Raw genomic sequence first — 23,879 nt, 5'->3', positions numbered from 1 at the left:
AGAATTTTGTGGGCCTGACGGCGTGGCCTCGCAGCTAAAGTCCTCCCCTTCAACTTGCCAGGATCCCATATGGGCGCCAGTTCTAATCCCAGCAGCTCCACTTCCCTTCCAGCTTGTGGCCTGGGAAAGCAGTCGAGGACAGCCCGAAGCTTTGGGACCCTGCACCCACACGGCAGACCAGGAAGAGGCTCCTGGCTTTGGATCAGCATAGCACCGGCTGTTGCAGCTCACTTGAGGAGTGAATCATCGGACAGAAGATCTTCCCCTCTGTCTCTCCTCCTCTCTGTATATCTGACTTTGTAATGAAAAAATAAATAAATCTTTTTTTCAAAAAAAGAATTTTGTAATCAGCAGGTCATTTATTATGGAACTGCTATGCAAGTTTTCTAATTATCAGTCAAAATAATTGAAATTTGACTTCAGTTTTTGTTGTCTTGCAAACGCATACACTTCAGAGATACACCATGCCTGCTTTCCCATGTTTGTGTCATTCAAGGCACTCCGGCAATTGTATTTATTTAGACTTGAGAATCTTCTAATATGTTAGACACAGCAATAAAACAAAAATTCAAGCTAGAGTTGAAGAGCAAGTATTTAGGGAAGCAGCTAAAAGCTTGCTTGGGATGCCCATATCCCATAAAGTTGTGCGTATGTTCAAATCCTGGCTCTGCTTCCAGTATCAGCTTCCCTTTAATGCATATGCTTCAAGGCAGCCAGTGTTGGGTCAAATGCTCACATCTCTGCTACCCACGTGCTAGATGTGGTCTGAGTGCTGAATTCCTAGGGCCAGCCCGGCCTTTCCCAACTGCCGTTAGGCATCTGGGAGGTGTAGCAGCAGATTATGAATCTCAACCTATGCCCCCTGTTATGTGTTTATCTGTCTTCACATATATCAATGTGTAAATTTAAAAAATAAATTATTATTGTTAAACTTTTCAGAATAAAACATGAGCAAAACAGAAGAACATTTAAAGCAGTCTTAATTTGTTGCCTTCAAGCCACAACATCAGAAACAGCTTACAGACTTTAAAGTAAACTTAATTTAGTTTTCTTAATAATGAATTAAGAATTTCCGTAAAAATACTATTTGAGAGCTTGTTTGGAGGTTCTAGCAGGGGAGCGCAGCTACTCGTATAACCTTGACCAAAGACTGGTCCTGCTCTAGCAGGGATGGTCGTCCTCTTTGACCCAGCACGCAGCTTCGGGGGGCACGCACATGGAGCGGTGAGGGATGAACACCCGCCTAGCCAGCCAGATCAGCCAAATCAACCCTGGAGATCAACTGGGTGACAGATGTCACAGCCAGATCTCCCTCACATCCAAGGAATAGTATTTGAATTAACAGGTAATTTCTTTTTAAATATCACAAGCTCCCAAAATTCTATTAGTAGAATTAATACTGTTGATTTCTTACTTAACAGATTTCCATCTTATATAGGAAAATATGCTTAGTATTTTATTTGCTCATTGTACTAATAATTTATTTTTTGAATATGCAATTTCACCAAATTGAAGAGAGAGACTCAAAACAATTTGTATCAGATGATAATTGTTACTTATCTTGAAAAATCCCAATTATTTTAATCTTGAAACTATTATGATGTTTGTGCATATTGCAAAAGTAAGAATTTATAAATTAGAATGTTATCCATGTACTGCTTTTTAAAAAGATAATGTTTAATTTTTTTTGTTTCATAGACTGAAAATACTTTCAAAAACAATAACATATATTTACATTTATATCTATCTGTATGTATACATATATATGCATACAAAAATCCTCACTAGTATTGTATACAAATCGCCTTCTTAATGTTATATGCTAATAAAAATTCCTCTGAGCTTGAATTTAAGAAAATGTGCATGAATGTTATTAATACATGTGCTAATGAAATGTGGTATCCCTTTAACATGTATCCCGATGAAGGACACGTAATTGTTAAAATTCTAAGAACTCGTATCTGAAAATATCTTTATATATAGTGCTTGCTTATCTCCTTGTTTTACCACAAACACTTGAAAAAGTTAAAATTAAGTTGGTTTATCCTAAAAGTGGATGAGGTCCAATGTAGCAAATGTAGTCTTAGAAAATTTTGCCCTGAAAATGATCTGACAATGTAGATGATATAGGAATTATTTGACAGTAAAAGGCTATTCTGAGTTAGAAACCTTCAGACATATCAAGTTTACAATGAACGTGGAAAATATCTGTTAATGGTTGACTGAGTTACATGTGGCCATAAGGGGAAAAACAAAAACCATTAGCTTGCATTTTGACAGTAGGGACATAACAGCTTTAATTTAACCATTCATCTATAAGTTAACTATCTAACCTACCCGTTTATGTTTTGTCTGTCCATCAACTATAATTGGAATCATACAGCCATCATTCCAGAGCGGGCTGTGACTGAGAAAAGCAAAATCCAATTTAATGGGTCCTTACATTCTTTTTTTTTTATTATTATTATTTTAAGATTTATTTATTTATTTTTTTATTGGAAAGGCAGATATACAGAGAGGAGAGACAGAGAGGAAGATCTTCCGTCCGATGATTCACTCCCCACAATGGCCGATGCTATGCCGATCCGAAGCCAGGAGCCTCTTCCGGGTCTCCCCCGCGGGTGCAGGATCCCAAAGCTTTGGGCCGTCCTCGACTGCTTTCCCAGGCCACAGGCAGGGAGCTGGAAGGGAAGCGGGGTTGCCGGGATAGAACCAGCGCTCATATGGGATCCTGGGCGTGCAAGGTGAGGACCTTAACCACTGCGCCACCGCGCCGGGCCCAGGTCCTTACATTCTTATGTAGAAGCTTTTTAGAAGCTCTCAGTTTTGAGCAGATATTCTTTTTATTTTTTAAGTCCAGCAGTTTTTCTACACCTATACTTGACTTTTTACTCTCCACATGTTTCTTCTCCCTTCAGATGTACACTGTGCCTTGCCGCAGATGTAGCTGGTTGATTTACTTCCAGGTATGCTCACTTGAAAGCTCCTGAGAAAATTAATTTCCACACTTCCTACCTCCAAGTTAGATAAACGCACCTGTTTCTATCCCTCGGATCACTAACTCCTGCTGCAATGAATGGTCCATGCTGAGATCTAAGGGCCCTATCACAAATACACCAGATCCTTTCCACTTCTTTCTGTTGACCACCTTTGCAACTACAATTGTTCGATGTCTTTATTGTCACAGGTTGTGTTTCTTTTTCTGTACTAAATAGCTAACTATCAGGATATAAACTAGATTTAGTTTATTCAAATGAAAACAAAATTCCCAAATACCCCCCCAGCTTTGACTCCCGTCTATTTCAGTTATTCTCCAAATCCTAATTTCATCAATGTGTTCGTTACAAACACTCATTTCCATTGCCTCAGTAAAATTCTAGTTTAAGGACATCATTCTCTTGTTCATCTGCCAGCCTACAGGACTCTGAAGACGCTTATGCATTCTATTCCTTGCTCTTTCTTCTAAGCCCTGGCACTCTCTAGAACTGGGAATATGCGTAATGTTTCTTCTATAAGCCTCACTTTCATAGGTTTCTATCTGACTATTTCAGAAATCACTTTAACTTATAGTCTTAAAATGGGTTTCTCCCTGGCAATTTCATTTTCGTTAGTAACAGCCTATTATTTTAATTGTTGAGATAAAAGATTATATAGTCTTTCTATACACTTTATCACTTATTGCAATCCATGAAAAAAAGTGATGAATTTGTATTCAAAATGTATCTGGAACTTAATATCTTCCTACCATCACAGCACTCCAAACCATATTTTTTCCAATGCAATTTCAACAATCTTTTTTTTTTTTCATAATATTCTGTCCCATAGAATACACGTGAAACAGAATTTTTTAAGGACTTCTTTGTTTTGGAAGCCAGAGTTACAATGAGAGAGGGAAAGAGAAAGAATGAAACCTCCTGATTGGTTCTCTAGATTCCTGCAACTGCAGGTGCTAGACTCACCAAGTTAGGAGCCAGGTGCTTCATCCATGTCTGCCACATGGATAGCAGTCCCAAGGACTTTTGGGCCATCTTAAGCTAGCTTCCCCATGTCATCAGCAGATAGATGAATTAAAAGCAGAGCACCTAGGACTCAAACTGATACCAATATGGGATGCTGCTGTTTCTGGTGGTGGTTTTACTTGTTGTATCATGGCACAACCCTATAAACAAAGAATTTCCTATAACATTTTTATAAAAGATATTCTCCAGGTAGCAGTGACTATAATTATCGGTGTATCATAAAACATCTCTGCAAAGTTCTCCAATTTTTTTATCCTTTCTAAACAAAATACAAGGTCTTAATGCTCTGACTCAATAGAACTATTATCACCCATTTTCACATCATGATTTTTTCCATTGCGAATCACACAGTCTCCGTGATGTTACAGAATACACTAATACTTTTCATTTCTGTTACTCTTCTCTTTAAAAGTCCTCCCTAAATGTCCTCATGACTCAAACTTTCAATTTGAAATCTCTGCTTAGTGTTCACAGATGCTGAATAGGATTCTGCTGTCTGCATGTTTTTTTTTTTTAATGTTAACTGTTTGTCAATAACATTTATTATCTTTGCTGTATTATACTTTGGTTACTTATTACTCACTTTCTCATACAAGGTTATAAACTTCACAATAATACAGATTTTGTTTTCTTTACATTACCTATAATAGTGCTTGATGCACACACATGGATTTCAAATGGATATGGGTAAAAAAGTAAAGTGTTACATGAGCAGTAAGAAAAACAGTCTAAATCAAGATAGTGTGGCAAGTTTTAGCCATGAAAAAGTGAAATAATGAATAATGAATAATGAAAAAGTGAATAATGAAATACTGCAGAATAACACCCACCTCGCATGCATTCGAAGCGTCAGTCTGAGTTTCCTCTGTGTAGTTCTTTGTGCCCTTGTATTTATCACATTAAAGCCATTGAGATTTCAAATAGCAATTATTTGACTGAAAAGTCATTTAGGAATTTGTCAAATTGAAAGCAGCTCTTACATATTTCGCTACACCACGGGCTCTTTTATTTATTTGATGAGAGAGATCCCATCCTCTGGTTCACTGCTCAAGTGCAGAGCAGGACTGGGCCCAAAGCCTGGAACCAGAAATGCTCTCCTGGTTCATCTGTTACCTTACCCTTTAGCATTGACATCCAATGTCTGCCTTAGCAGGAAGGTGAAATCAGGAACTGGGCACTCCATTATGGATTTCAGGCCTCCTACCTGCTAGGGTCCTGAGAAGTCTTATTTGAAAATCATGATTTGAAAGAGAATAATAAAAATGTAGATGAAATTTCTCTCCATGTATCCAGATGACAGTTAATAGATCCCTTCAAATGTGAGCACTTTCCATATTACAGGCACTTTCAATTGTATTTACAGTGTTTTAGATTCAGTTTCCATTAACATACTGGAAAGTGTCGGAGCAACGGATGGCTCCGGTACTTTAGATTTGAGTTCCTGCCACCCATATGGGAGACCTGAATGGAGTTGCTGGTTACCGGCTTCAGTCTGATCCAGCCCTGCTTCTCTTAACCATTTGAAGAATGAATAACTGGATTGGAGCTATCCCTCTATTGTTCAGATGCATAAATGAGTGAATGAATGAATGTATATTTTGAAAATCTGCTATAGCTGCTGAGTTGCCTTTTAAGATGCATGCTTCCCATAGCAGAGTCTAAGTCTCTTCTATTCTGCTTCCCATCCATCTCCTTGCTCATGCAAAACCGGGGAGATAGGACATGGTATTCCAACAGTTGGATCCTCGCCTTTAACTTAGAAGACTCAGATGATTTATACACTCCTGCCTTTGGCCTGGCTCGGCCCTGAATATCTAGCAATTGGAGAGTAAATCTGCAGATGGAAAATCTCTTTCCATCTCCCTAATTGTCTATCTGTACATCCCTCTTTCTGTGTGAGTGTCTGTCTCTCTGCCTTTGAAATAACATAAAAGTAGAGGAATATTTACCTTTTCAGAGAAACAAATGGAAAGCATAATACTCAGAAATACAAAGAAGAAACTTTTCTGTCTGCTCAACCAATTTTAACACCAAGAGTAAGTTTTAACAGAAAATTTGTATGCAAGATGCATTTTTTCCTAATTCTTAACACACATATATGCAACTATAAGAAATATATTACGGCATCATATAAAGAGCACATATGCACACACACAGGGAGATTGATAATGTTGAATATTGTAAGCTAGCTTGCATGTATATCACACTGATTATGAAGAAAAAAGAGAGAAAGAATATTGGGAGATAAAAGTGAGAAAAAATTCAATATCAGAGTAAACTAAGCCACAATCTCAAATTACAAATCATTTAAGCTTGACTTTGAAGCGCACCATTCAATGAAGAAAATCAATGGACAGTGGTGAGAATAATTGCATCCAACTGTGGGTTACATACAATAGTCAGGTTTCTCAACAAGTAGTTAGAAGAGGCAAGGAGGTTTGTTTCATGTGAGTTTGTGGGCCAGTCACTGGACCTCTGAGTTTGCTATAACCCTCAATTTAAAAATGGAGGCAGGAAGTAAATAATCATTTTGTTAGTTAAATTAGAGATGATCAACTGCACCCTTATCCTATTTTAATATCAATTATCTTTTTTATTACTTTTTGGACAAAGCTGGACCCTTAAAATGCTTCACCTCTAACTACCTCCTTTTTCTATTTTGCTATAATTATTGTTTAATTAGATGCTACATGCTTAGAGATCTGTTATTCTATTTGTATATGGAATTTCTACATTTTTGCTGCAGACACGCTGATTGCATTTCATGTGCAAAGATTATGTAATAGGACTTTCTCAACTAGGGCAAAACACAGTAATGCAGTCTAACATCTAAACGTCAGCTGCCTAGCTTCAGTAAACTAAATTTGGGCTCTCCCAAGGCAAGGGCCAGTTCCTACACTCAACAGCATAAAAGGAAACAAAGCAAAGACCCAAGAACAAATGAGGCCACAGCCCAAGGATGTTGCTTTTTCTTGAACATATTCCTTTTATTTCTTTTCTTGTAGCTGCTTCACTGCACACTGGTTCCTACAAATTGATTGAGTGTTCAATTTCTCAACATCAACTAAATGCTTAGTATGTTGTCTGAAGCTGTGTTATGACTTGTAAGTCATCTCATCATTACTTTTGACAGTTTTATATTACAGAAATAATATAAACATATTTCAGATTCTATTTACCCTTAAAAATCATGTTGGGAGAAAAGGTAAATGACATTTAACATCTGATTGGTTAAATTCAAATGCATTTTAATTTCTTTGTGTGTAAGTTAAATGTTAACATATTTTTGAATAATTATTGATTTGACAAATCTACACACCTTATTGAGAGATAGTGCTATAAAACAGAATGGCCCATTAAGTAAATATCATTTACTTTTTTCTCCATAATATTTCTCATCTTTCTTATATACATTATGGAATGAGGTACATTTTAAAGGATACTAAATTTTTTTTAAATTATTTCATGGTAAAGGAACAACTCCGATGATTGGCAGGCGTTACGACAAGCAGACTTTGGTTCCGCGGTCAGTCCAAGCTTGCGATGTCAGCGCGGGTGAGGAGGTGGTTAAACCCATGGCTGAGAGCTAACTCGCACCGCAGATACAAATTTTAAAGTCAAAATGTTTATTAAGTAATGTGAAAAATTCTTATATTTTTAACTTGTTGAATTAACTATGAGACTTTAGCGTTTGGGGTTTACAGTACCAAACCTATTATACTGAATGTTCATGTTGCTGTTGCGACTAAAATCCCTCCTCATGTTGTAAGTTTTCCTCCTCAGTCTTACATTTTCTTACTTTCCCTATTGTCATTTGCATCTATAGTTTTTTCTACCAATTCATATTTTTTAAAAGCTTGTTTATTTTCATTGGAAAGGCAGATCAGAGTTATAGAGAGAGGAAGAGAAAGAAAGACCTCCATCCACTGATTCACTCCCCAAATGGCCCCAAAGGCTGAACTCAGGAGCCAGCTCTTCCATGCCAAAAAGAAGGAGCTGGATTAAAAATGGAGCAGCTGGGTTAGGAACCAGCACCCACATGGGATCCCAGAACTTGCAAACTGAGGATTTAACCATTGAGAGACATTGCACCACAACCTCCATTGATTTATTTTTTAAAATAGCTACTTTTCTTGATCTCTTTAGAACTCTTACCAAGTGTGCCTGTTTTTTAAATGACAAATGCACAAAATAAACCAGACAGTCCCATTTACTCTAAAATGACGTTAACCTCTTAAAGTCATTCTTCTCACCATACTGAACAAATAATTATGAAATATGTAAGTAAAATCTTAGGTGCAATAGAAAAGCTTTATTTCTTAACTGATTTCCACCACAGACAAAGCCATTCTGAGCAAGAAAAATACACAAGGAGGTAATAAAACATACTGAGAGGATTTTCAGTCTTTGAAAGGTCAACTGATAAGTGCAAAGGCTAGTAATGAAAATACACCTCCATCTTTTGCCTTGGGAAACGTATAATCTCAGACGGAAGACTATATATATTTTTCAATAAGGTTGAAGAAAGACGCACGATGCCTGTGTGCGATGGAGATTGGACAAAGGTAAAGAAGAAGACACAAGACAGAAACAGAATTTTAACCCAAACTCGAAGGCAAATATGGTAAGAACGTGTGTTTTGTGATAGAATAATTTTCTTTCTTAAACTGAGTTACCCATAAGGGAAAATACAGAATGCATGAGTTTCTTCCATGGTGGATGCTGTAATCAGTTATGGTCTAGAGAAAGGAATGCATTCTAAAAGTATGTACGCAGGTAACAAAACGGAGGCAAGTAGCATTAGGGATTCTTACATCATGAAATCAACGTTAGACTTTCTGAACACAGTGGAGAATAGCTAGTGGAATATGAACAAAGCAACAATTTACAAAATAAAATCAGAACAATCATAAATTAATTTTCAATATATTTGAGTAAAATCTCTCACAAATGTAACCTTGGGCAGAGTTGACCAATCTAAAGCCATGCCTGTGTATTTATTCAAAATTTAGTAAAGTTTATTAAAAGGAGGGACTGGCACCATGAGTCAGTTGGTTAATCCTCCACCTTCAAGCACTGGCAGCACATTGGGCACCTTCAAGTACTTTGCTGCTCTACTTCTCAGCAGCTCCCTGCTTGAGGCCTGGGAGAGCTGCAGGAAATGGTGCAAGTCCATGGAACCCTACACGCATGTGAGATACCCAGAGGAAGATCCTGGCTCCAGCTTCAGATTGGCTCAGCTCCAGCCATTGCAACAATTTAGAGAGTGAGTGAACTAGCAGAGTGCAGATCTTTTCCTCAATGTCTCTCCTTCCCACTGTAAATCTACCTTTCAAATAAAAGTAAATACACCTTAGTAAAAATAGTAAATGGAGAGTATATAAAAATGAATTTAAAATAAATTATCTTTGTAATATATTCCTTAAAGTATAAGAACGTTTAAAGTAAGAAACATTTATACTGCCCATTACTACTGCTCATTTTAAGGTGTTCATTTAAGCCACTGAAGGAGTCAGCAGTAAAAACTGATGTGCAAACATTGCTACAATGAGTAGACTTCGATCCCGATAAAAGAAAAGATGATGGTGTCTTAAAGAATTTGTAGTGCTTGGGATTTGTTTTTCACAATATATTTTAATTCACATTCTGAATTATGTAAGTGTAACATTAAGCATATATAGTATTTTGAAGTGAATATATATAACAAGATCTTTATAATAACTGAATGGCCTCCAAAGATAATTTAAACAGTGATATATGATTCGCGGTTGTCTATTTTATTAAGATGAAGGTTGGAAGCAGGATTGAAATGCTCATACCCTAAGCAACTATCACAGAGTATTATGCTTCTGAATCTTTCAGATTCATAATGCTCTAACACACTGACATTGATGATTAAGAAAAAATCTATTGCAATTAAAAACGAATCTCAAGTCACAAAATCAGTATCCAACACCAAATAAACATACAACATACATTTATTAAGTGGAAAATCAGGATATGAATATATAAATAGTAAAGAGGTAGGATTAGTCACATTTTCCAATTATTTATAAGTATCCATTTTTAATTATTTAAAATAGTTGAGACTTGCATGTGTTACTTTGTAATATTTTATGTAGTTCATTCAGCAAAAGTAGTTCATAAAATTAAGATATTTGAGCTTACAGTAGAAAATACATTTATGAACTTTTAAACAATTAGCTAGTGTTTTTATTATTAATGACAAAGCACATTAATTTAGACATACATATATAGCATATACATACATATATACATGTATATGTAAATTTATTACTACAACAGATAGATAAGTTCAGTGAAGTAACAGGTTAAAAAATAAACATATGAGGGTCCAGCATGGTAGCCTAGAAGCTGAAGTCCTCACCATGTATCTGTTGGGATTCCATATGGAAGGCAGTTCTAACCCCAGCAGCTTCACTTCCCATCCAGCTCCCTGCTTGTGGCCTAGGACAGCAATTGAGGACGGCCCAAAACCTTGGGATCGTACACTTGTGTGGGAGACCCTGAAGAAGTTCCTGGCTCCTGGCTTCAGATTCGTTCAGCTCTGGCCGTTGTGGTCACTTGGTGAGTGAAGATCTTCCTCTCTGTATATTCAACTTTCCAATAAAAAAAAATAGATCATTAAAAACAAATAAATTAATGAATAAACATGAGAAACATTTTTATAGTAATAATGAATTCAGCAAAAGAAAAACGAAGACTGCATTCACATTACTACTTTTTGTATAATAAAATATATCAATACTTGACATGTGTAACAATATATGTATGACCTACATAATTTAATGTAAATGGCATATTAAATATTTGGTAAATCAAATTTGTGGAAGTAAATTTAATCAAAAAAGTGAAGCATCTCTATAATAAAATTATAAAGTTTTGATTAAATAAATGATCAAGTATATAAAAAGTCAATGATACCTCTTGCTCTTATATTGCAAGAATTAACATTAAAATGTCTATATTGGGCCTGGCACAGTGGCCTAATAGCTAAAGTCCTTGCCTTGAATGTGCCAGATGCTATGGATGCCGGTTCGAATCCTAGCTTCCCTGCTTCCCATTCAGCTCCCTGCTTGTGACCTGGGAAAGCAGTCCAGCACGGCCCAAAACCTTGGGACCCAGCACCCATGTGGGAGACCTATAGGAGTTTCCTGGCTCCTGGCTTCAGATTGGCACATCACTGACTATTGTGGTCACTTATGTAGTGAATCATTGGATGGAAGAGTTTCCTCTTTGTCTCTCCTCCTCTCTGTGTATCTGACTTTGCAAAATAAATAAATAAATAAATAAATAAAATTTTTAAAATGTCTACACTGACTCAATACAGTCTCTACCAAAATATCAATAACATTATTTATATAGAGAAAAACAATGCTAAAATTCATATGAAATCACAAACTCAGAATGTGTCTAAAGGGCTCCTGGAGCAGGGAGGGAGGCGGGACTGTAGGCATCACAATGCCTGATTTCCAAGAAGATGCAGTTATTACACAGTAGCAGCGGTGAGCCCACACCAGTGCTGCATTACCCTGGACTTCAGGCACTGTTAAATGCAGTGCTCAAGGAACAGCAAACTACCTTTCTGCCCGGAGAGAATGCCTTTGTCTTGGCCTTTCTGCAGTCCTTCCTAGCCTTACAGACATGCGGATTCTGCTGAAGCTCAAACAAGCAAAGCAGAGAAAGAAATAATCAGGCAGTCCGGTGAAATCCACCCAAATACTCCTTCTCCACAATGAGATACAGTGTCCATAGCCGTCTTGCCAGATTAATTGCCTACACAACTGAAAGACCCACTCCCTGTTTCTCTTAGTGAATCCCGCAAGAAAAGATATACATATTAATAAGTGATCATTATAAGCCAAGAAGAAAAACAGAAAAATAATTTAGCATATTTTGACAAAATATTTGAGAAATGTATATAATATTACTAGACATTTAAATCCAGTTTCATGAAAAATAAAATCTATTGATTCCTTATCAGTTTTCTTTTATTCTATTATTGAATGCATGTTTAACAAATTCACACGTACAACATACTGAACAAGTGTTCTGAACACATATGGAACAAAATCTTTCAGGAATTGGGCTGGGAGAAAAGCAAGGAAGGAAAGAAGAAAAAAAAAAAAAAGAAGCAATGGATGAAAAACCATTAGTCCAAATCCACCCACGAGTATTATTATAATGTTATACTATAATAATTCCAAATACTTTCCCTTTCATTCTTTAAGGTTTTGTACTATAAGTCATAAATTACATTGTTCTTTTGTATTAAGATCTTACAGTGAGTGTGTTTCAATCCACATACAATCACATGTTGAATACTTTTGAAGGAAGGTGGAATATGAGCGTGATAAAAGGCAATCTATTAGAATATACGTAAGTGTGAAACACTGTGGTGAATTATAAAACAATAAATCTTTAACTTGTAGATGTTAATGATGTATTTATTGATGATACATTTTAATAAAATAAATTTGTATATCTATTAGTATAAATAACAGGATATTTTAACATAATTATATGGCATTATAAGTAAATATGATTTTTAACTACCTCTCTGGAAGCACATGCATGCATTTTCCATCCTGATTTATGGTGTTGCTCATTGCATTGCATTTGTGGGAACTGATCCATGTCAAACTAATGCCTATTATCATCTGATTAATTGCCCTCATTATGGAAATTTAGTAATCTGTAGTCCACATCACTTTATCCTAGAGATACTTAAGTGTTTCTGAGGCAAAAACTGAGCTCCTCTTTTCAGTACAATACTTTCTTCCAGTATTCATTGTTGTCTCTTAGTCTACCCAAGAGTTCTTTCAAAACTGCTCCCTGACACCCTTTTATTACCACTTGAAATTATTCAGTAGCATAGTGGAAAGCTGTATTCTGTCCTGCTGGGAAAGGTGTTCAGATGACTGCTTAAATGTGTTTACCTGGTCCCATTCAGGTCTTGTAACTTGTTCTTGGATTTCCATTTCTGATCACTAATATAAAGAATCTCCCTCTGATTTCAGGAGAAACTCCAATTCAACCCTTGATAAAACTTCACATCCAAACCATAGCGTTGCTGACTCTGCCCCTCACTCCACATACTGTGTACCTACTTGGAAATAAAGTACCACAGCAATATGTATGTTCTGTATTTATGCAGATGTCAGACAACTGAGTTACTGACTTTAGCACTGATGTAATTGAAAATGTGTTTGAAAGACCAGCAAGAGGATTTTTAAAGTTTACAAAAGTGGAATTTAGGAAAAAATATGAACCCTTGTCAAAAGGCTCAAAAGTACATCAGTCTTTGAAACTTTAGAAACTACTCAATCTTCATCATTTTGAAGCGATGCAAAGAAGTTTTCACATTCATAGTTGATAAAGTAGCTAAATAGAGGCACAGACTAAGTTCATTGAGGTAAATATTATAACTGATAACATGGATCACTCATATTTTTCCTCTCTCTCTCATCTCTCTCTCTCTCTCTCTCTCTCTCTCACACACACACACACACACACACACACACACACACACACACGTTTAAAAAAGATAGTAGGTAGGCCTGGCTAAGCAGCTTAGCGGCTAAAGTCCTCACCTTACACACACCAGAATCCCCTATGTGCCATATGTGTGCCAGTTCATACCCCAGCTGCCGCACTTCCAATCCAGCTACTTGCCTGTGGTCTCCTTGCTTGTATCCATGTGGGAGACATGGAAGAGACCTCCAACCTTGGCTTGGCTCAACTCTGGTCATTGCTTGGGGAGTGAATCAAAGAATAGAAGATCTTCCTCTCTGTCTCTCCGTCTCTCTCTATATGTGGCTTTTCAATAAAAATGAATTAAAAATCTTTAAAAAAAATAAGTAATAGGTACCATAACCAGAAAGCAGATAAGATGGTGTTGAAACATTCCTAATCCATACTGGAATGCCTCGGTCTGAGTCCTGGCACTGAGTCCAAGTCCCTGTTGAAGCACAACCTCAGAAGGAGAAGATGATGGCTTCAGTAGTTGCATGCAAATGACCCATGAGGATGATCAGCAAGGATGCCCAAGCTCCTGGTTCTGGCCAAGTTTAGCTCTTGTTGCTACATTTAGGCATTGTCATGGATTGTAAAATTATTATTTCTCTATTCCTCATTTTATTCGTACTATTAACTAATTGCATTGAAATATTTGTCAGATAATATAAGGTGTGTGAATATTTTGGGTAATATTCAATGTTTTGTCACTTATATGAATTGTGTAATATTGTGCCACATGGATAGAGAGAAAGAGAAAGAGAAAGAAACAGAGTGATAATGATAGATACTGTATTTGCTAATTTATTCCTCAAATTTCTCAAATAGCATAAGCTGGGCCTGCCCAAAGTTGTGAACCATGAATTTCATGTGGAAGAAATGTAAGTACTTACATCACCATTTTTTAAAAAGATTCATTTTTTTATTGCAAAGGCAGATAAACAGAGAGGAGGAGAGACAGAGAGGAAGATCTTCTGTCCAATGATTTACTCTCCAAGTGACTGCAATGGCCGGTGCTGCGCCGATCCAAAGCCAGGAGCCAGGAATCACCTCCAGGTCTCCCATGTGGTTACAGAGTCCCAAGGCTTTGGCCCGTCCTCGACTGCTTTCTCAGGCCACAAGCAGGGAGTTGGATGGCAAGTGGAGCTTCCGGGATTAGAACCTGCGTCCATACAGGGGGTTCCATCAAATTCAAGGCAAAGACTTTAGCTGCTAGGCCACCATGCCGGGGCCTGCATCACCTTTTGTGTCTGCCCAGATGCATGAACAGGAAGGTGAATAGGGAGTACAGAGTAGTCACAATGTGAACTGAGAACTTAGGGGATGTGAAGATCTCCATCCATCATGGTTTGTGTCAAAATACACTGGTGCTTTGAATTGCTTTTTTAAAAAAACTAAGAGTAATATAGTAAATGAATACCATGAAAGTCTACTATTCAATAAACAACAGAATATTTCAGACTCCAGATATGAGTGAGATCTGATCTGTGGCATAACTGACATTAGTTCGCTTTACTTTAGACGAGGACTCCAGTTCCATTCATGCTGCTTTTCAATTTCAAACTCTTCAATGGCTGATTTTTATTCCATTGTGTATATACAACATATATTAAACATCCAATAGGCACTATGATTGTTTCTATTTCCTGCCTATGTTGAATAGTGCTATTGTAAATAGGAGACTTTGTATTCACCCAGCAGTGGGTTATGCAATTGCTGCTTTTTCTCCACAGAATGCAAATGTTAGTCACATTTCTTGTTTTTGACCACAACAAATCTTACTGAAGTGAGATTATATTCCACAATCATCTTGACTTACATATCCCTGAGGATTAGTGAGGAAGATAATTTTTTCAGGTACCCTTTGCACATTTGTATGCTTTCTTTTGAGGAATGTCTGTTATTATCTGTTAACAATTTCTAAATAATGCAATGCCTATACACTGACTTCTGCCTAGTTCATCCTTGTGTATTTTAGCAATTTACTGAAGGAACCAGATGATTGGAAGTCTCTGTCTTTCCTTTGTTTTACTGCAAAATAAATAATTAATCAATGAATCTTTCAAGATATGTTTATTTTAGTGAAAACAATTTTTGAAACCCATGTACACTTTGCCATGATAACCATTTTCCATTAACTTCTTTAAAGATCCTTCTTTTATGTAAGGTCTCTTAAGAATGCACAGTTATTCAGTTGTCTGCCTTCTGTAGGATTATTGTCCTCTACTCTGCAGACTACCCAATCAGCACTAAAATTTTGCCACAAGTCCTGGACCAATATATTCCTTGGAATTGTTCTCTTAAAGGCTTTAGAAACATTTTACAAATTGTCTGATTTTAAATATTTCACTACACACAGTGTTAACCAAAAATAAGCAGATTTTGCAGGTAATTTAAGCTACAAGATAGCAACCCATGCTTAAGCAACAAATGTAAGTATTATTGAAATCATCAGCAAAAACAGTAAACATCGGTAAGGCAAGGGTTAGGACAGATAAAAAGACAAAATCCTCAGAACAATCATTAAAAAAAAAGTCCTTTACATTTTAGATTTGACTGAGTGCCAGGTCTTTGTGCTCTTTTTTTTTTTTTTCTCCAGAGACACATTATTACATATTAGTTAATATAAAATAATGACAAGATGCCGTATATCGTAATGGCCATATCCCTTTCTAGGGTCAGCCAAGGGGAATCTTTGCTCATACATCATATGCTGCACAAATCCAGCACATGACTGCTTCACTGCGCTGGGAGCATTCTCCTCTTTTGTCTGCTGAACAGATATTTCACAACTAATTGGAGGGATATTATCACCTGAAGTGAAATTTTAGAATTTTTATTCAGATGTACCATCCCAGCAGAAAAGAAAGCATGTCACAGTGTGCAGACATCTTTGTAATTATTTCGATTTAACATAGCACAATCTTACAGCATGTAGCAATTACTGAGCATGACCACAAAATAATGTGTGCCTTTGCCTATTTCAACAGCATAAATCAGAGTAGAAAGCCTAGAGTTATCATAACTTGGTGTATAAATTAAAGTCTGGTACAGCATCAAATTTTGTATGTTCAAAAGACTTTGCAAACCAAGGTCAATCTTGAGGGATTTTTGCTCTTTTCTTTTGCTAGCACATACCCTGTTCATTTAAAAACAGCAAAAACCATACAACTCAGCAGGATGACTTCGACTTTACATCTCAAGAGACAATATGCAAAAGACTTTTCACATTCGTGAAAGCTGTTTGTTTTTCCTAATTAGAAGTTCTGAGTGGTTTATGGAAATTTGACTGCTGAGAAAAGGAAAATGAATGGAATATCGCTAAGCATGAATTAGATTTGTAGAAATACTTTCAGAGAAGTATAAGCAAAGGCAATTATTATGTGACTTAGTTTTACTAATTGGAAAAAAAAATCAGTGCAAGTGATTCTATGGAGATACAAGAATGCTGTTACCAGCAAAAAAAAAAAGAAAAAAAAGAAAAAAATCCTAGGAAGGAAACAACACTTTCCAATCCAAATTTTTAAATTTTCAGGTAAGAAAGCTGATGGGCTAATTACAAGCAACTGGAGTCTTCCATAACATCAAAAATAGGAAAGTAACTGGAGTATCACTGCATTTTTAGCTAAAACGCTTGGCCCATACCTGGCACTATAACTTCTAACGATCTGTGACAGCTTGATCCAATTACTCTTTACATACATGATGTTCAAAACAACTACTTCATTGTGCTGCGGACTAAATAGGACGACGCACCCAATGCGCTCTTTAGTCAGACGAATCATGTTGCCATCTTGCCTGCTTCATTGTGTTAGATATTTCTTTCACACTAAACATTATAGACATCAGAAGTTAAATTTTATATTTTAAAGGTCAATTGATTAATTCGTTTGGAAGGCAGAGTGAAACTGATAGAAGGCAGACACAAAGAAATAAGAGTTCTCTCATCTGTTAGTTTACTTTCCAAATGTCAGTAAGAGCTGGGTATTTAGGTGGGTCAGAAGCTAGGAAGCCAAAATTCCACCTGTGTCTCCAATATGGGTGTCAGGGATCCAACAGGCAACTTGAATAGAACAGAGCAGCATCATACTTGAAGAAGCACTCTGATTTTGGAAGTGCACATTCCAAGGGCCAGCCAAATTTACTGTGTTATAATCTCTGCCCCCAACTTCTGATTTTAATTTGCTTATTTGGGGCACTCACTATAGCAAAGTTCATCCTCAGTTCTGAAAATATGGAAACACAGTAAGCATTGCACTGATATGGAAGATCTTTTGTTTTACATAAAATATATTGTAGTATCTGTTGTACCCAAGAAAAATTTAATGTACCACACCTAAATTTAATGGTATAACTTTACTGTTGCCCTGACACAGTGTAGTTTTCTCAAATGTGACCAAGCATGTTTCAATTTAATAAAAAAAAAAACTGTGTTTTATATTAGGAGCTTTAATTGCTTTTATGTCATTGTTATGAAATATACACACAGATTAGTTTATAAAAACAGATTTATTTTTCTGAGTCTTGGAAGCATATTTTTCAAGATCAAGTAATCAGCAGGCTTGCTTATTTAGTGAGATCTGATTCTTCCATAAGAAGCAAATGCTGTGTTCACACATGAAGGGAACCAGAAGCACATAACAGGTTAATGCAGACTGAAGCTTCTGTTTTACGGGCCGTAATCCCATTCAAGATCTTCTAAAGATAGATTTTTTCTCTTCATAATTTTAAAAGTTTATAATTTCTTTACTAAAAAGGTAGATCTACAGAGAAAGAAGGAGACAGAGAGAGAGAGAGACAGATTGATTTCATTGGCTGTTTCTCTCCCCAAATGGCTTCAAGGGCCAGAGGTGTACCAATCCAAACTGGAAGTCTAGAGTTCCTTCAGGTCTCCCATGAGAGTGTAGGGACCCAAACACTCGGGTCATTTGTTACTGCTTTCTAACACACATTAACAGGAAGCTGGAACAGGAATGGGACAGCCAGGACATAGGCTCACATGGGACACCCTCTACTATGCAATAGAGTCAGGTCCAAGACCCTACATTTTTATACTATACCAATAACAACATTTGGAAGTGACACATTCATATTATGGCAGTATGCCAATCTGTGATTACAAGTACAAATTTTAAGTAGTCAGAATTGGTTTTAAATAAAAATTGGTCAGGCCTGGCACAATGGCACAGTGGTTAAGGTCCTCGCCTTGCACACCCGGGATCCCATATGAGCTCTGGTTCTAATCCCGGCAGCCCCACTTCCCATCCAGCTCCCTGCTTGTGGCCCGGGAAAGCAGTCGAGAATGGCCAAAGCTTTGGGACCCTGCACCCGTGTGGGAGACCCGGAAGAGGCTCCTGGCTTCGGATCGGCATAGCATCGGCAGTTGTGCTCACTTGGGGAGTGAATCATCGGACGGAAGATCTTCCTCTCTGTCTCTCTTCTCTGTATATCTGCCTTTCCAATTAAAAAAAATAATAATAAGATAAATGTTTAAAAAAAAAAAAAGTTGGCCTGAAAAGGATGCCATGGGAAATTTTAAATCTGATTTCTAGTTAATTTAATTTGTTATTCACTGAGATAATATGTGAGGTATTCAGAAAATGAACAACAAATAAGAAGTGCTTGAAAACATTGTCTGTGATTACTATTATTATTTCCTAAAAGGATGTGATAAAATAGAGCAACGTATAGAGTCAGGAGATCATGTATGGACAATAACTTTCAGTGCCTTTTTGAAAACTGGAAAAATGCTGGAAAGATTTCAATGTCACATCAAATTATATTGAGGCAGCAAAGCAATGTTTCAGGAGAATGAATTAGGACAAACTCCTTACATGTAACCCTTCCCTAAAAATGATGTGGGAATTATTGAATTAATAAAGTTCTGCGAAATTGGTGCCAAGCAGCTCATGAAAGCCTTATATTAGAGAAGAGTGAAAGGAAATAGAAATATTATAGTGGCAACAAAATTCTCCCAATTAACAAAAGGCATTACTATTTTTTACAGATTAATATCAATTATCATATCCAGTAAAATGTTTTAGATTTATCTATGGAAGAAAACCAGAAACATGGTATTAAAAAGCTTTGAATCATGAAACTTTAAAGGTTTTTTTGTTTACTTGAAAATCATTTGCTAAAAGTAATTAACGTTTCATATTTTTTTGTTATTGAAAGCTATTTCACAATCAAGATTGTTGTACCCAAAATCCTATCACAAAAATAATATAGAAAATTTCATTTTCAGCATGAATAACTGTTAAATGGTAGTCTTGTCAACAATTCAATTACTCCCTATTAATATTTTTGCCTGCTTTATTTCCTTTGCTTAGCAAAGAAAATGTGACATGGAAGCAATTTTGTTTCCTATTTCAACATTTGTATCCTGAAAATATTTTAATGTTCTAAAGATTGCGTAATTTCTTTAAAACACAGAGGGTTTTGTTTTGTCTTGTTTTGTTTTGTTTGCAAATTTTAAGGGCATTGAGAATTGAAGCAGCTGATCAGAATTTTGTAAGTAACACCCTAGAGTGTTTGCTATAACAAAAGCAGTTTTGAGTCTGCTATGTATAATTCACCTGCTACAATCTTGATAGATTATAAATAACATCTTCTTCACATACTGTAAGAAGGTGGAAGATTTCTCTGCTCTCCCGACCCATTGTGAATTTAAAAACATATCGGTATTTTCAGTTCTTTAGTGTAGATCCTCTGGGGATTCCATCTTCTCCAGGGACAGATTGTATTCGAGGTGTTTGTTCCACCTCTGTGGTCAGTAAAGTCATACGGAAACCCACAGTTTTTCAGGAGAATCCCTCAGAAAACAGTATTGACAACTACATAACTTTTACCATGGGTTATTAGTGTTCCGGGATATCAGTCATTTAGCTATTGTATCTACAGAGGAGTTTATAAGGTCTTATCAGTTAATGTAGAAAAAAATGTTTATCAACAGGGATATTCAAATCTCCTTGTGGCCAATTTTAAAGATTAATTGTTAAAAGGCTAATTTTTGACAGTGTCCTCATAAGCTGTCTGTCTCTGATTATAGGTTCATGAGTTTTAAAACATATCAGAATGACCCTGATTTTTGTGTAATTAAGAGTTTCAACCCTTGGTTATAATACTTTGTTTGTTTACTATTTTACTTTAGCAATTTGAACTTAGTTTTGCTCGAAAGATCTCTGAACTGGATTGCAGATGAGATTCTCAGGTGATCCCAAGGCGTAGATGATGATATAATCTACTACTATAGGTCCATATTCCTCTAACTGTAATCCTTCCTCCATGCTGAGAATCTAGCACACTTTATCAGGAAAACATATTCATCCCTGCTGTTCAACACATCTGGATGCAAGACACAATGTTCCAATGCCAAAACAATCAAAACAGGAGCGATTATAAAATAAGCATTTGGTCTAAACTTAGTAAGTTTTAAATGTTTTATTAGAGAACTATTCCTTTCCACAGATAAAGGAAAATGAACTATGTTTCTCTTGCTTTTTTACACTGAAGACCACGGAGATGTGTATGCATGTGTTAAACATCATGGTTTTCCTGCTACACAGTCTTTGAATTATCTAAGCTCTGACCTGTTAACATCTAGATTTTTAATTGAAACTGTGCCACAACTGCAGGATTCTGAGGCACTTTATAAGTCATGGAATAGAATTAAACTAGTATGTTTTTAATGAATTTCCCCTTCTCGGTCGCATCAAAGGTATGATAAACAGAACACTGAAATTCTTACCTCAGCAAAGTCATTTGATGACCTGTGTAATTTTTTTTAAGCAATAAGAAGCTTATTTTTATTCTGAGGGATAGAACTTTGCTTCAAATATCTAAGAACCTATGCGACAAGTCAGAGCAATAAAATTCTTCTGGAATGTTCACTGTAGTTGGCTGGCATTGTGGGATACACACAGATGTCTATTAAAGCCACCTCTGTGACATCAGCATCCCATGTGTAGAACAGTTTATGTCTTGGATTCTCTGCTTCTATTCTAGCTCCCTATTGATGGTGTGGGAAAAGCAGGAGAGGATGCCCAAGTATTTTGGTCTCACTACCCACATTAGAGACCCAGAAGTTCAGGATCCTGTCTTGGGTTTGGCCAAGGTTTGGTCATCAATGCTATCAGGGAGTGAAAGAATAGATGAAATGACTCTCTCTGTATCTCTTGCCCTCTTTGTAAATTTGACTTCCAAAGACAAAAGGAAAGAAAGAAGAAAAGAATATTTTAAAAGTTAAAAAAAAAAACCTAAAGTAAGTATAAATAAACTAGCTTCTTTCATTAAATACAATTCTTTCATTCTAGAACTACACATTTTTCTGTTTTTCTGAGTCTATTATTCAGAATCATGTCATTTAATCTTCTAATTTTTAATATTCAAGAACTAGACATTGAAATTCAGAAGTAAATATATGTAACACAAACCTGATGAGATAGTAATATAATTTATATTTCACATTTAAGATCAGTAACTGGACTTACCAGTCAACATCACAATCTGCAATAATTTGCTCCTTTAGTCCAAAATTTACATGCATCTATTTCACTGGTATTTAAAATTTCATAGTTCAGGTTTTTTTATTTAAAAAGGAAATATAGAATGTATTTGAGAGTCAGAAGGACAGTCAAAGTTCGGCTAACCCAAATGTGCACAGTGGCTAGAGTTGGGACTGGCCTAAGCCAGAAACCAGAAATTCAGAATACTTGAAAGGATCTTAGGAACCCTACAGCTTGAGCCTCTTACTTTTTCTGCCAGGATCTGAATTAGCACTGAGGTAGCATTATGAATCAGAAACCTAGACATACATTCCGGAACACTGATTACAAAACTTAAGCAAAATGCTAGCTCTATCTCTCATATATGTTTTAGATAGATAGATAGATAGATAGATAGATAGATAATGTATTTATTTGAAAGAGCAACAGACAGAAGGACAGCCATGTGTATGCACATACATGAACTGGCAGGAAGGGGAGGAAAAAAACAGAGAAAGCTTGATCTTCCATTTGTTTACAATGGCTGTAGCAGTAAGATCTGGATCAAGTCAAGGCCAGGAACAAGAAATGCCTCCCTTGTCTCTCATAGGATCAGCAGCGGTCTGAGCACTGGGACGTTTTTTCTATGGCATTTACCTCAAACATTGAAAGCAACAGCTCAACCTGCTGTGCCACAGTCCCAACATCTTCAGATGTTTACCTTCAACAAAGCCAGGTGTCCTTTCACTGATGAATCTAGTTCTTAGGGTCTTTTCTTCAAGTGACAAGTGTTTTCATTCATCACAAGAACTAAACTACAGCTTAAATGTGATTAATTTACCATAATTAATTAAGCACTCTCTCTCATGCCTTTTTTACTAATATTATAGGCCTTATCACTCATCAGTTGAACTGATATCTATGATTTTCATTTTGCAGTTTCCAGCTCAAATCATTCTTCATTCTATGCAGAAATATTTATCGCAAATATAAAACTCACCATTCTCTCTCAGACATTTCTTACAAAAATACTCATTCTCTAAACATGAACAATAGTTTTTGTGCTTATATTAATTCCTCTAAACTGGCTTTTCTATGTAAGCATATAGCTCAGGGTGTAGCTTTTGCTTGAGCCATGCTCTGAATGAAAGGCCTTTTTTCAACTTGAAATTCTTGGCTTGACGTCTTCCTTGCTGCAACATGCTACAGAAACGAAGTTAAAACACAGGTAGACACAGACAGATACATGCATGATGGCTGATGTCTAACTAGGATGATGAGGAACTATAGAAAATCAATTACTAGCCTTTAAAGACGATTTCTTACTGAGATGGTGAATTAGGAAAGGCTCTTATCTCCCTCTACAAAATCAATCCTAGAAACACTATTGATGATCACAGTGGGCAGAGACAGGAGAATAAAGCACTGTGATATTTTAAGGAAGGTTATCTGATATCAAACTGGACAAATGAATATAACTTGAATTGGAAGATGGTTGGAGATGGGAAGGAAAGGGTAGATAGGTCGAAATTGATTTAATTCTTTGTCTTATTTCCTTTTGTTGCCCCAATGTCCTGCCCTAAATGCAGTTTCTGCAATAGAAGTGGAACATACAGAATCGCTTAATCTCACTCAAGAGATGAGACAAACGGATTCAGAGTACCTGGACGCACTAAAAGTGTGCAACCGAGTATCAGGAAAAGAGGTGGTTCTGAGACAGAAGGATCCAAGTGTCTGCAGAGGAATAGTTTGCAGTGCATGGCTGAGTAAACTTTCCTGCTTAATGAGACAGTTCCTGAGGCCTGGGAAAAGATCACTAGAAGGCATGGGGTTAAAT

The 23,879-nt window shown here is 36.4% G+C and overlaps 1 protein-coding gene across 1 annotated transcript in view; it reads left to right on the top strand.

Annotated features, from left to right (window-relative positions):
* Positions 1 to 8,554: 8,554 nt before the first annotated feature.
* LOC121164728 (60S ribosomal protein L15-like) overlaps positions 8,555 to 23,879 on the top strand; it is a 194,564-nt gene continuing 179,239 nt past the window's right edge. Inside the window, exon 1 of the mRNA XM_040992933.1 lies at positions 8,555 to 8,584. Coding sequence (XP_040848867.1) covers positions 8,555 to 8,584 — 30 coding nt within the window. The remainder of the gene's footprint in view (positions 8,585 to 23,879) is intronic.

The sequence above is a fragment of the Ochotona curzoniae genome, unplaced genomic scaffold (genome assembly GCF_017591425.1).
Source record: "Ochotona curzoniae isolate NIBS_2020 unplaced genomic scaffold, NIBS_Ocur_1.0 contig_1071, whole genome shotgun sequence".
NCBI classification, from domain to species: domain Eukaryota; kingdom Metazoa; phylum Chordata; class Mammalia; order Lagomorpha; family Ochotonidae; genus Ochotona; species Ochotona curzoniae.
The sequence above is the reverse complement of the archived record's forward strand: the minus strand, read 5'-3'. Positions and strand labels throughout refer to the sequence as shown.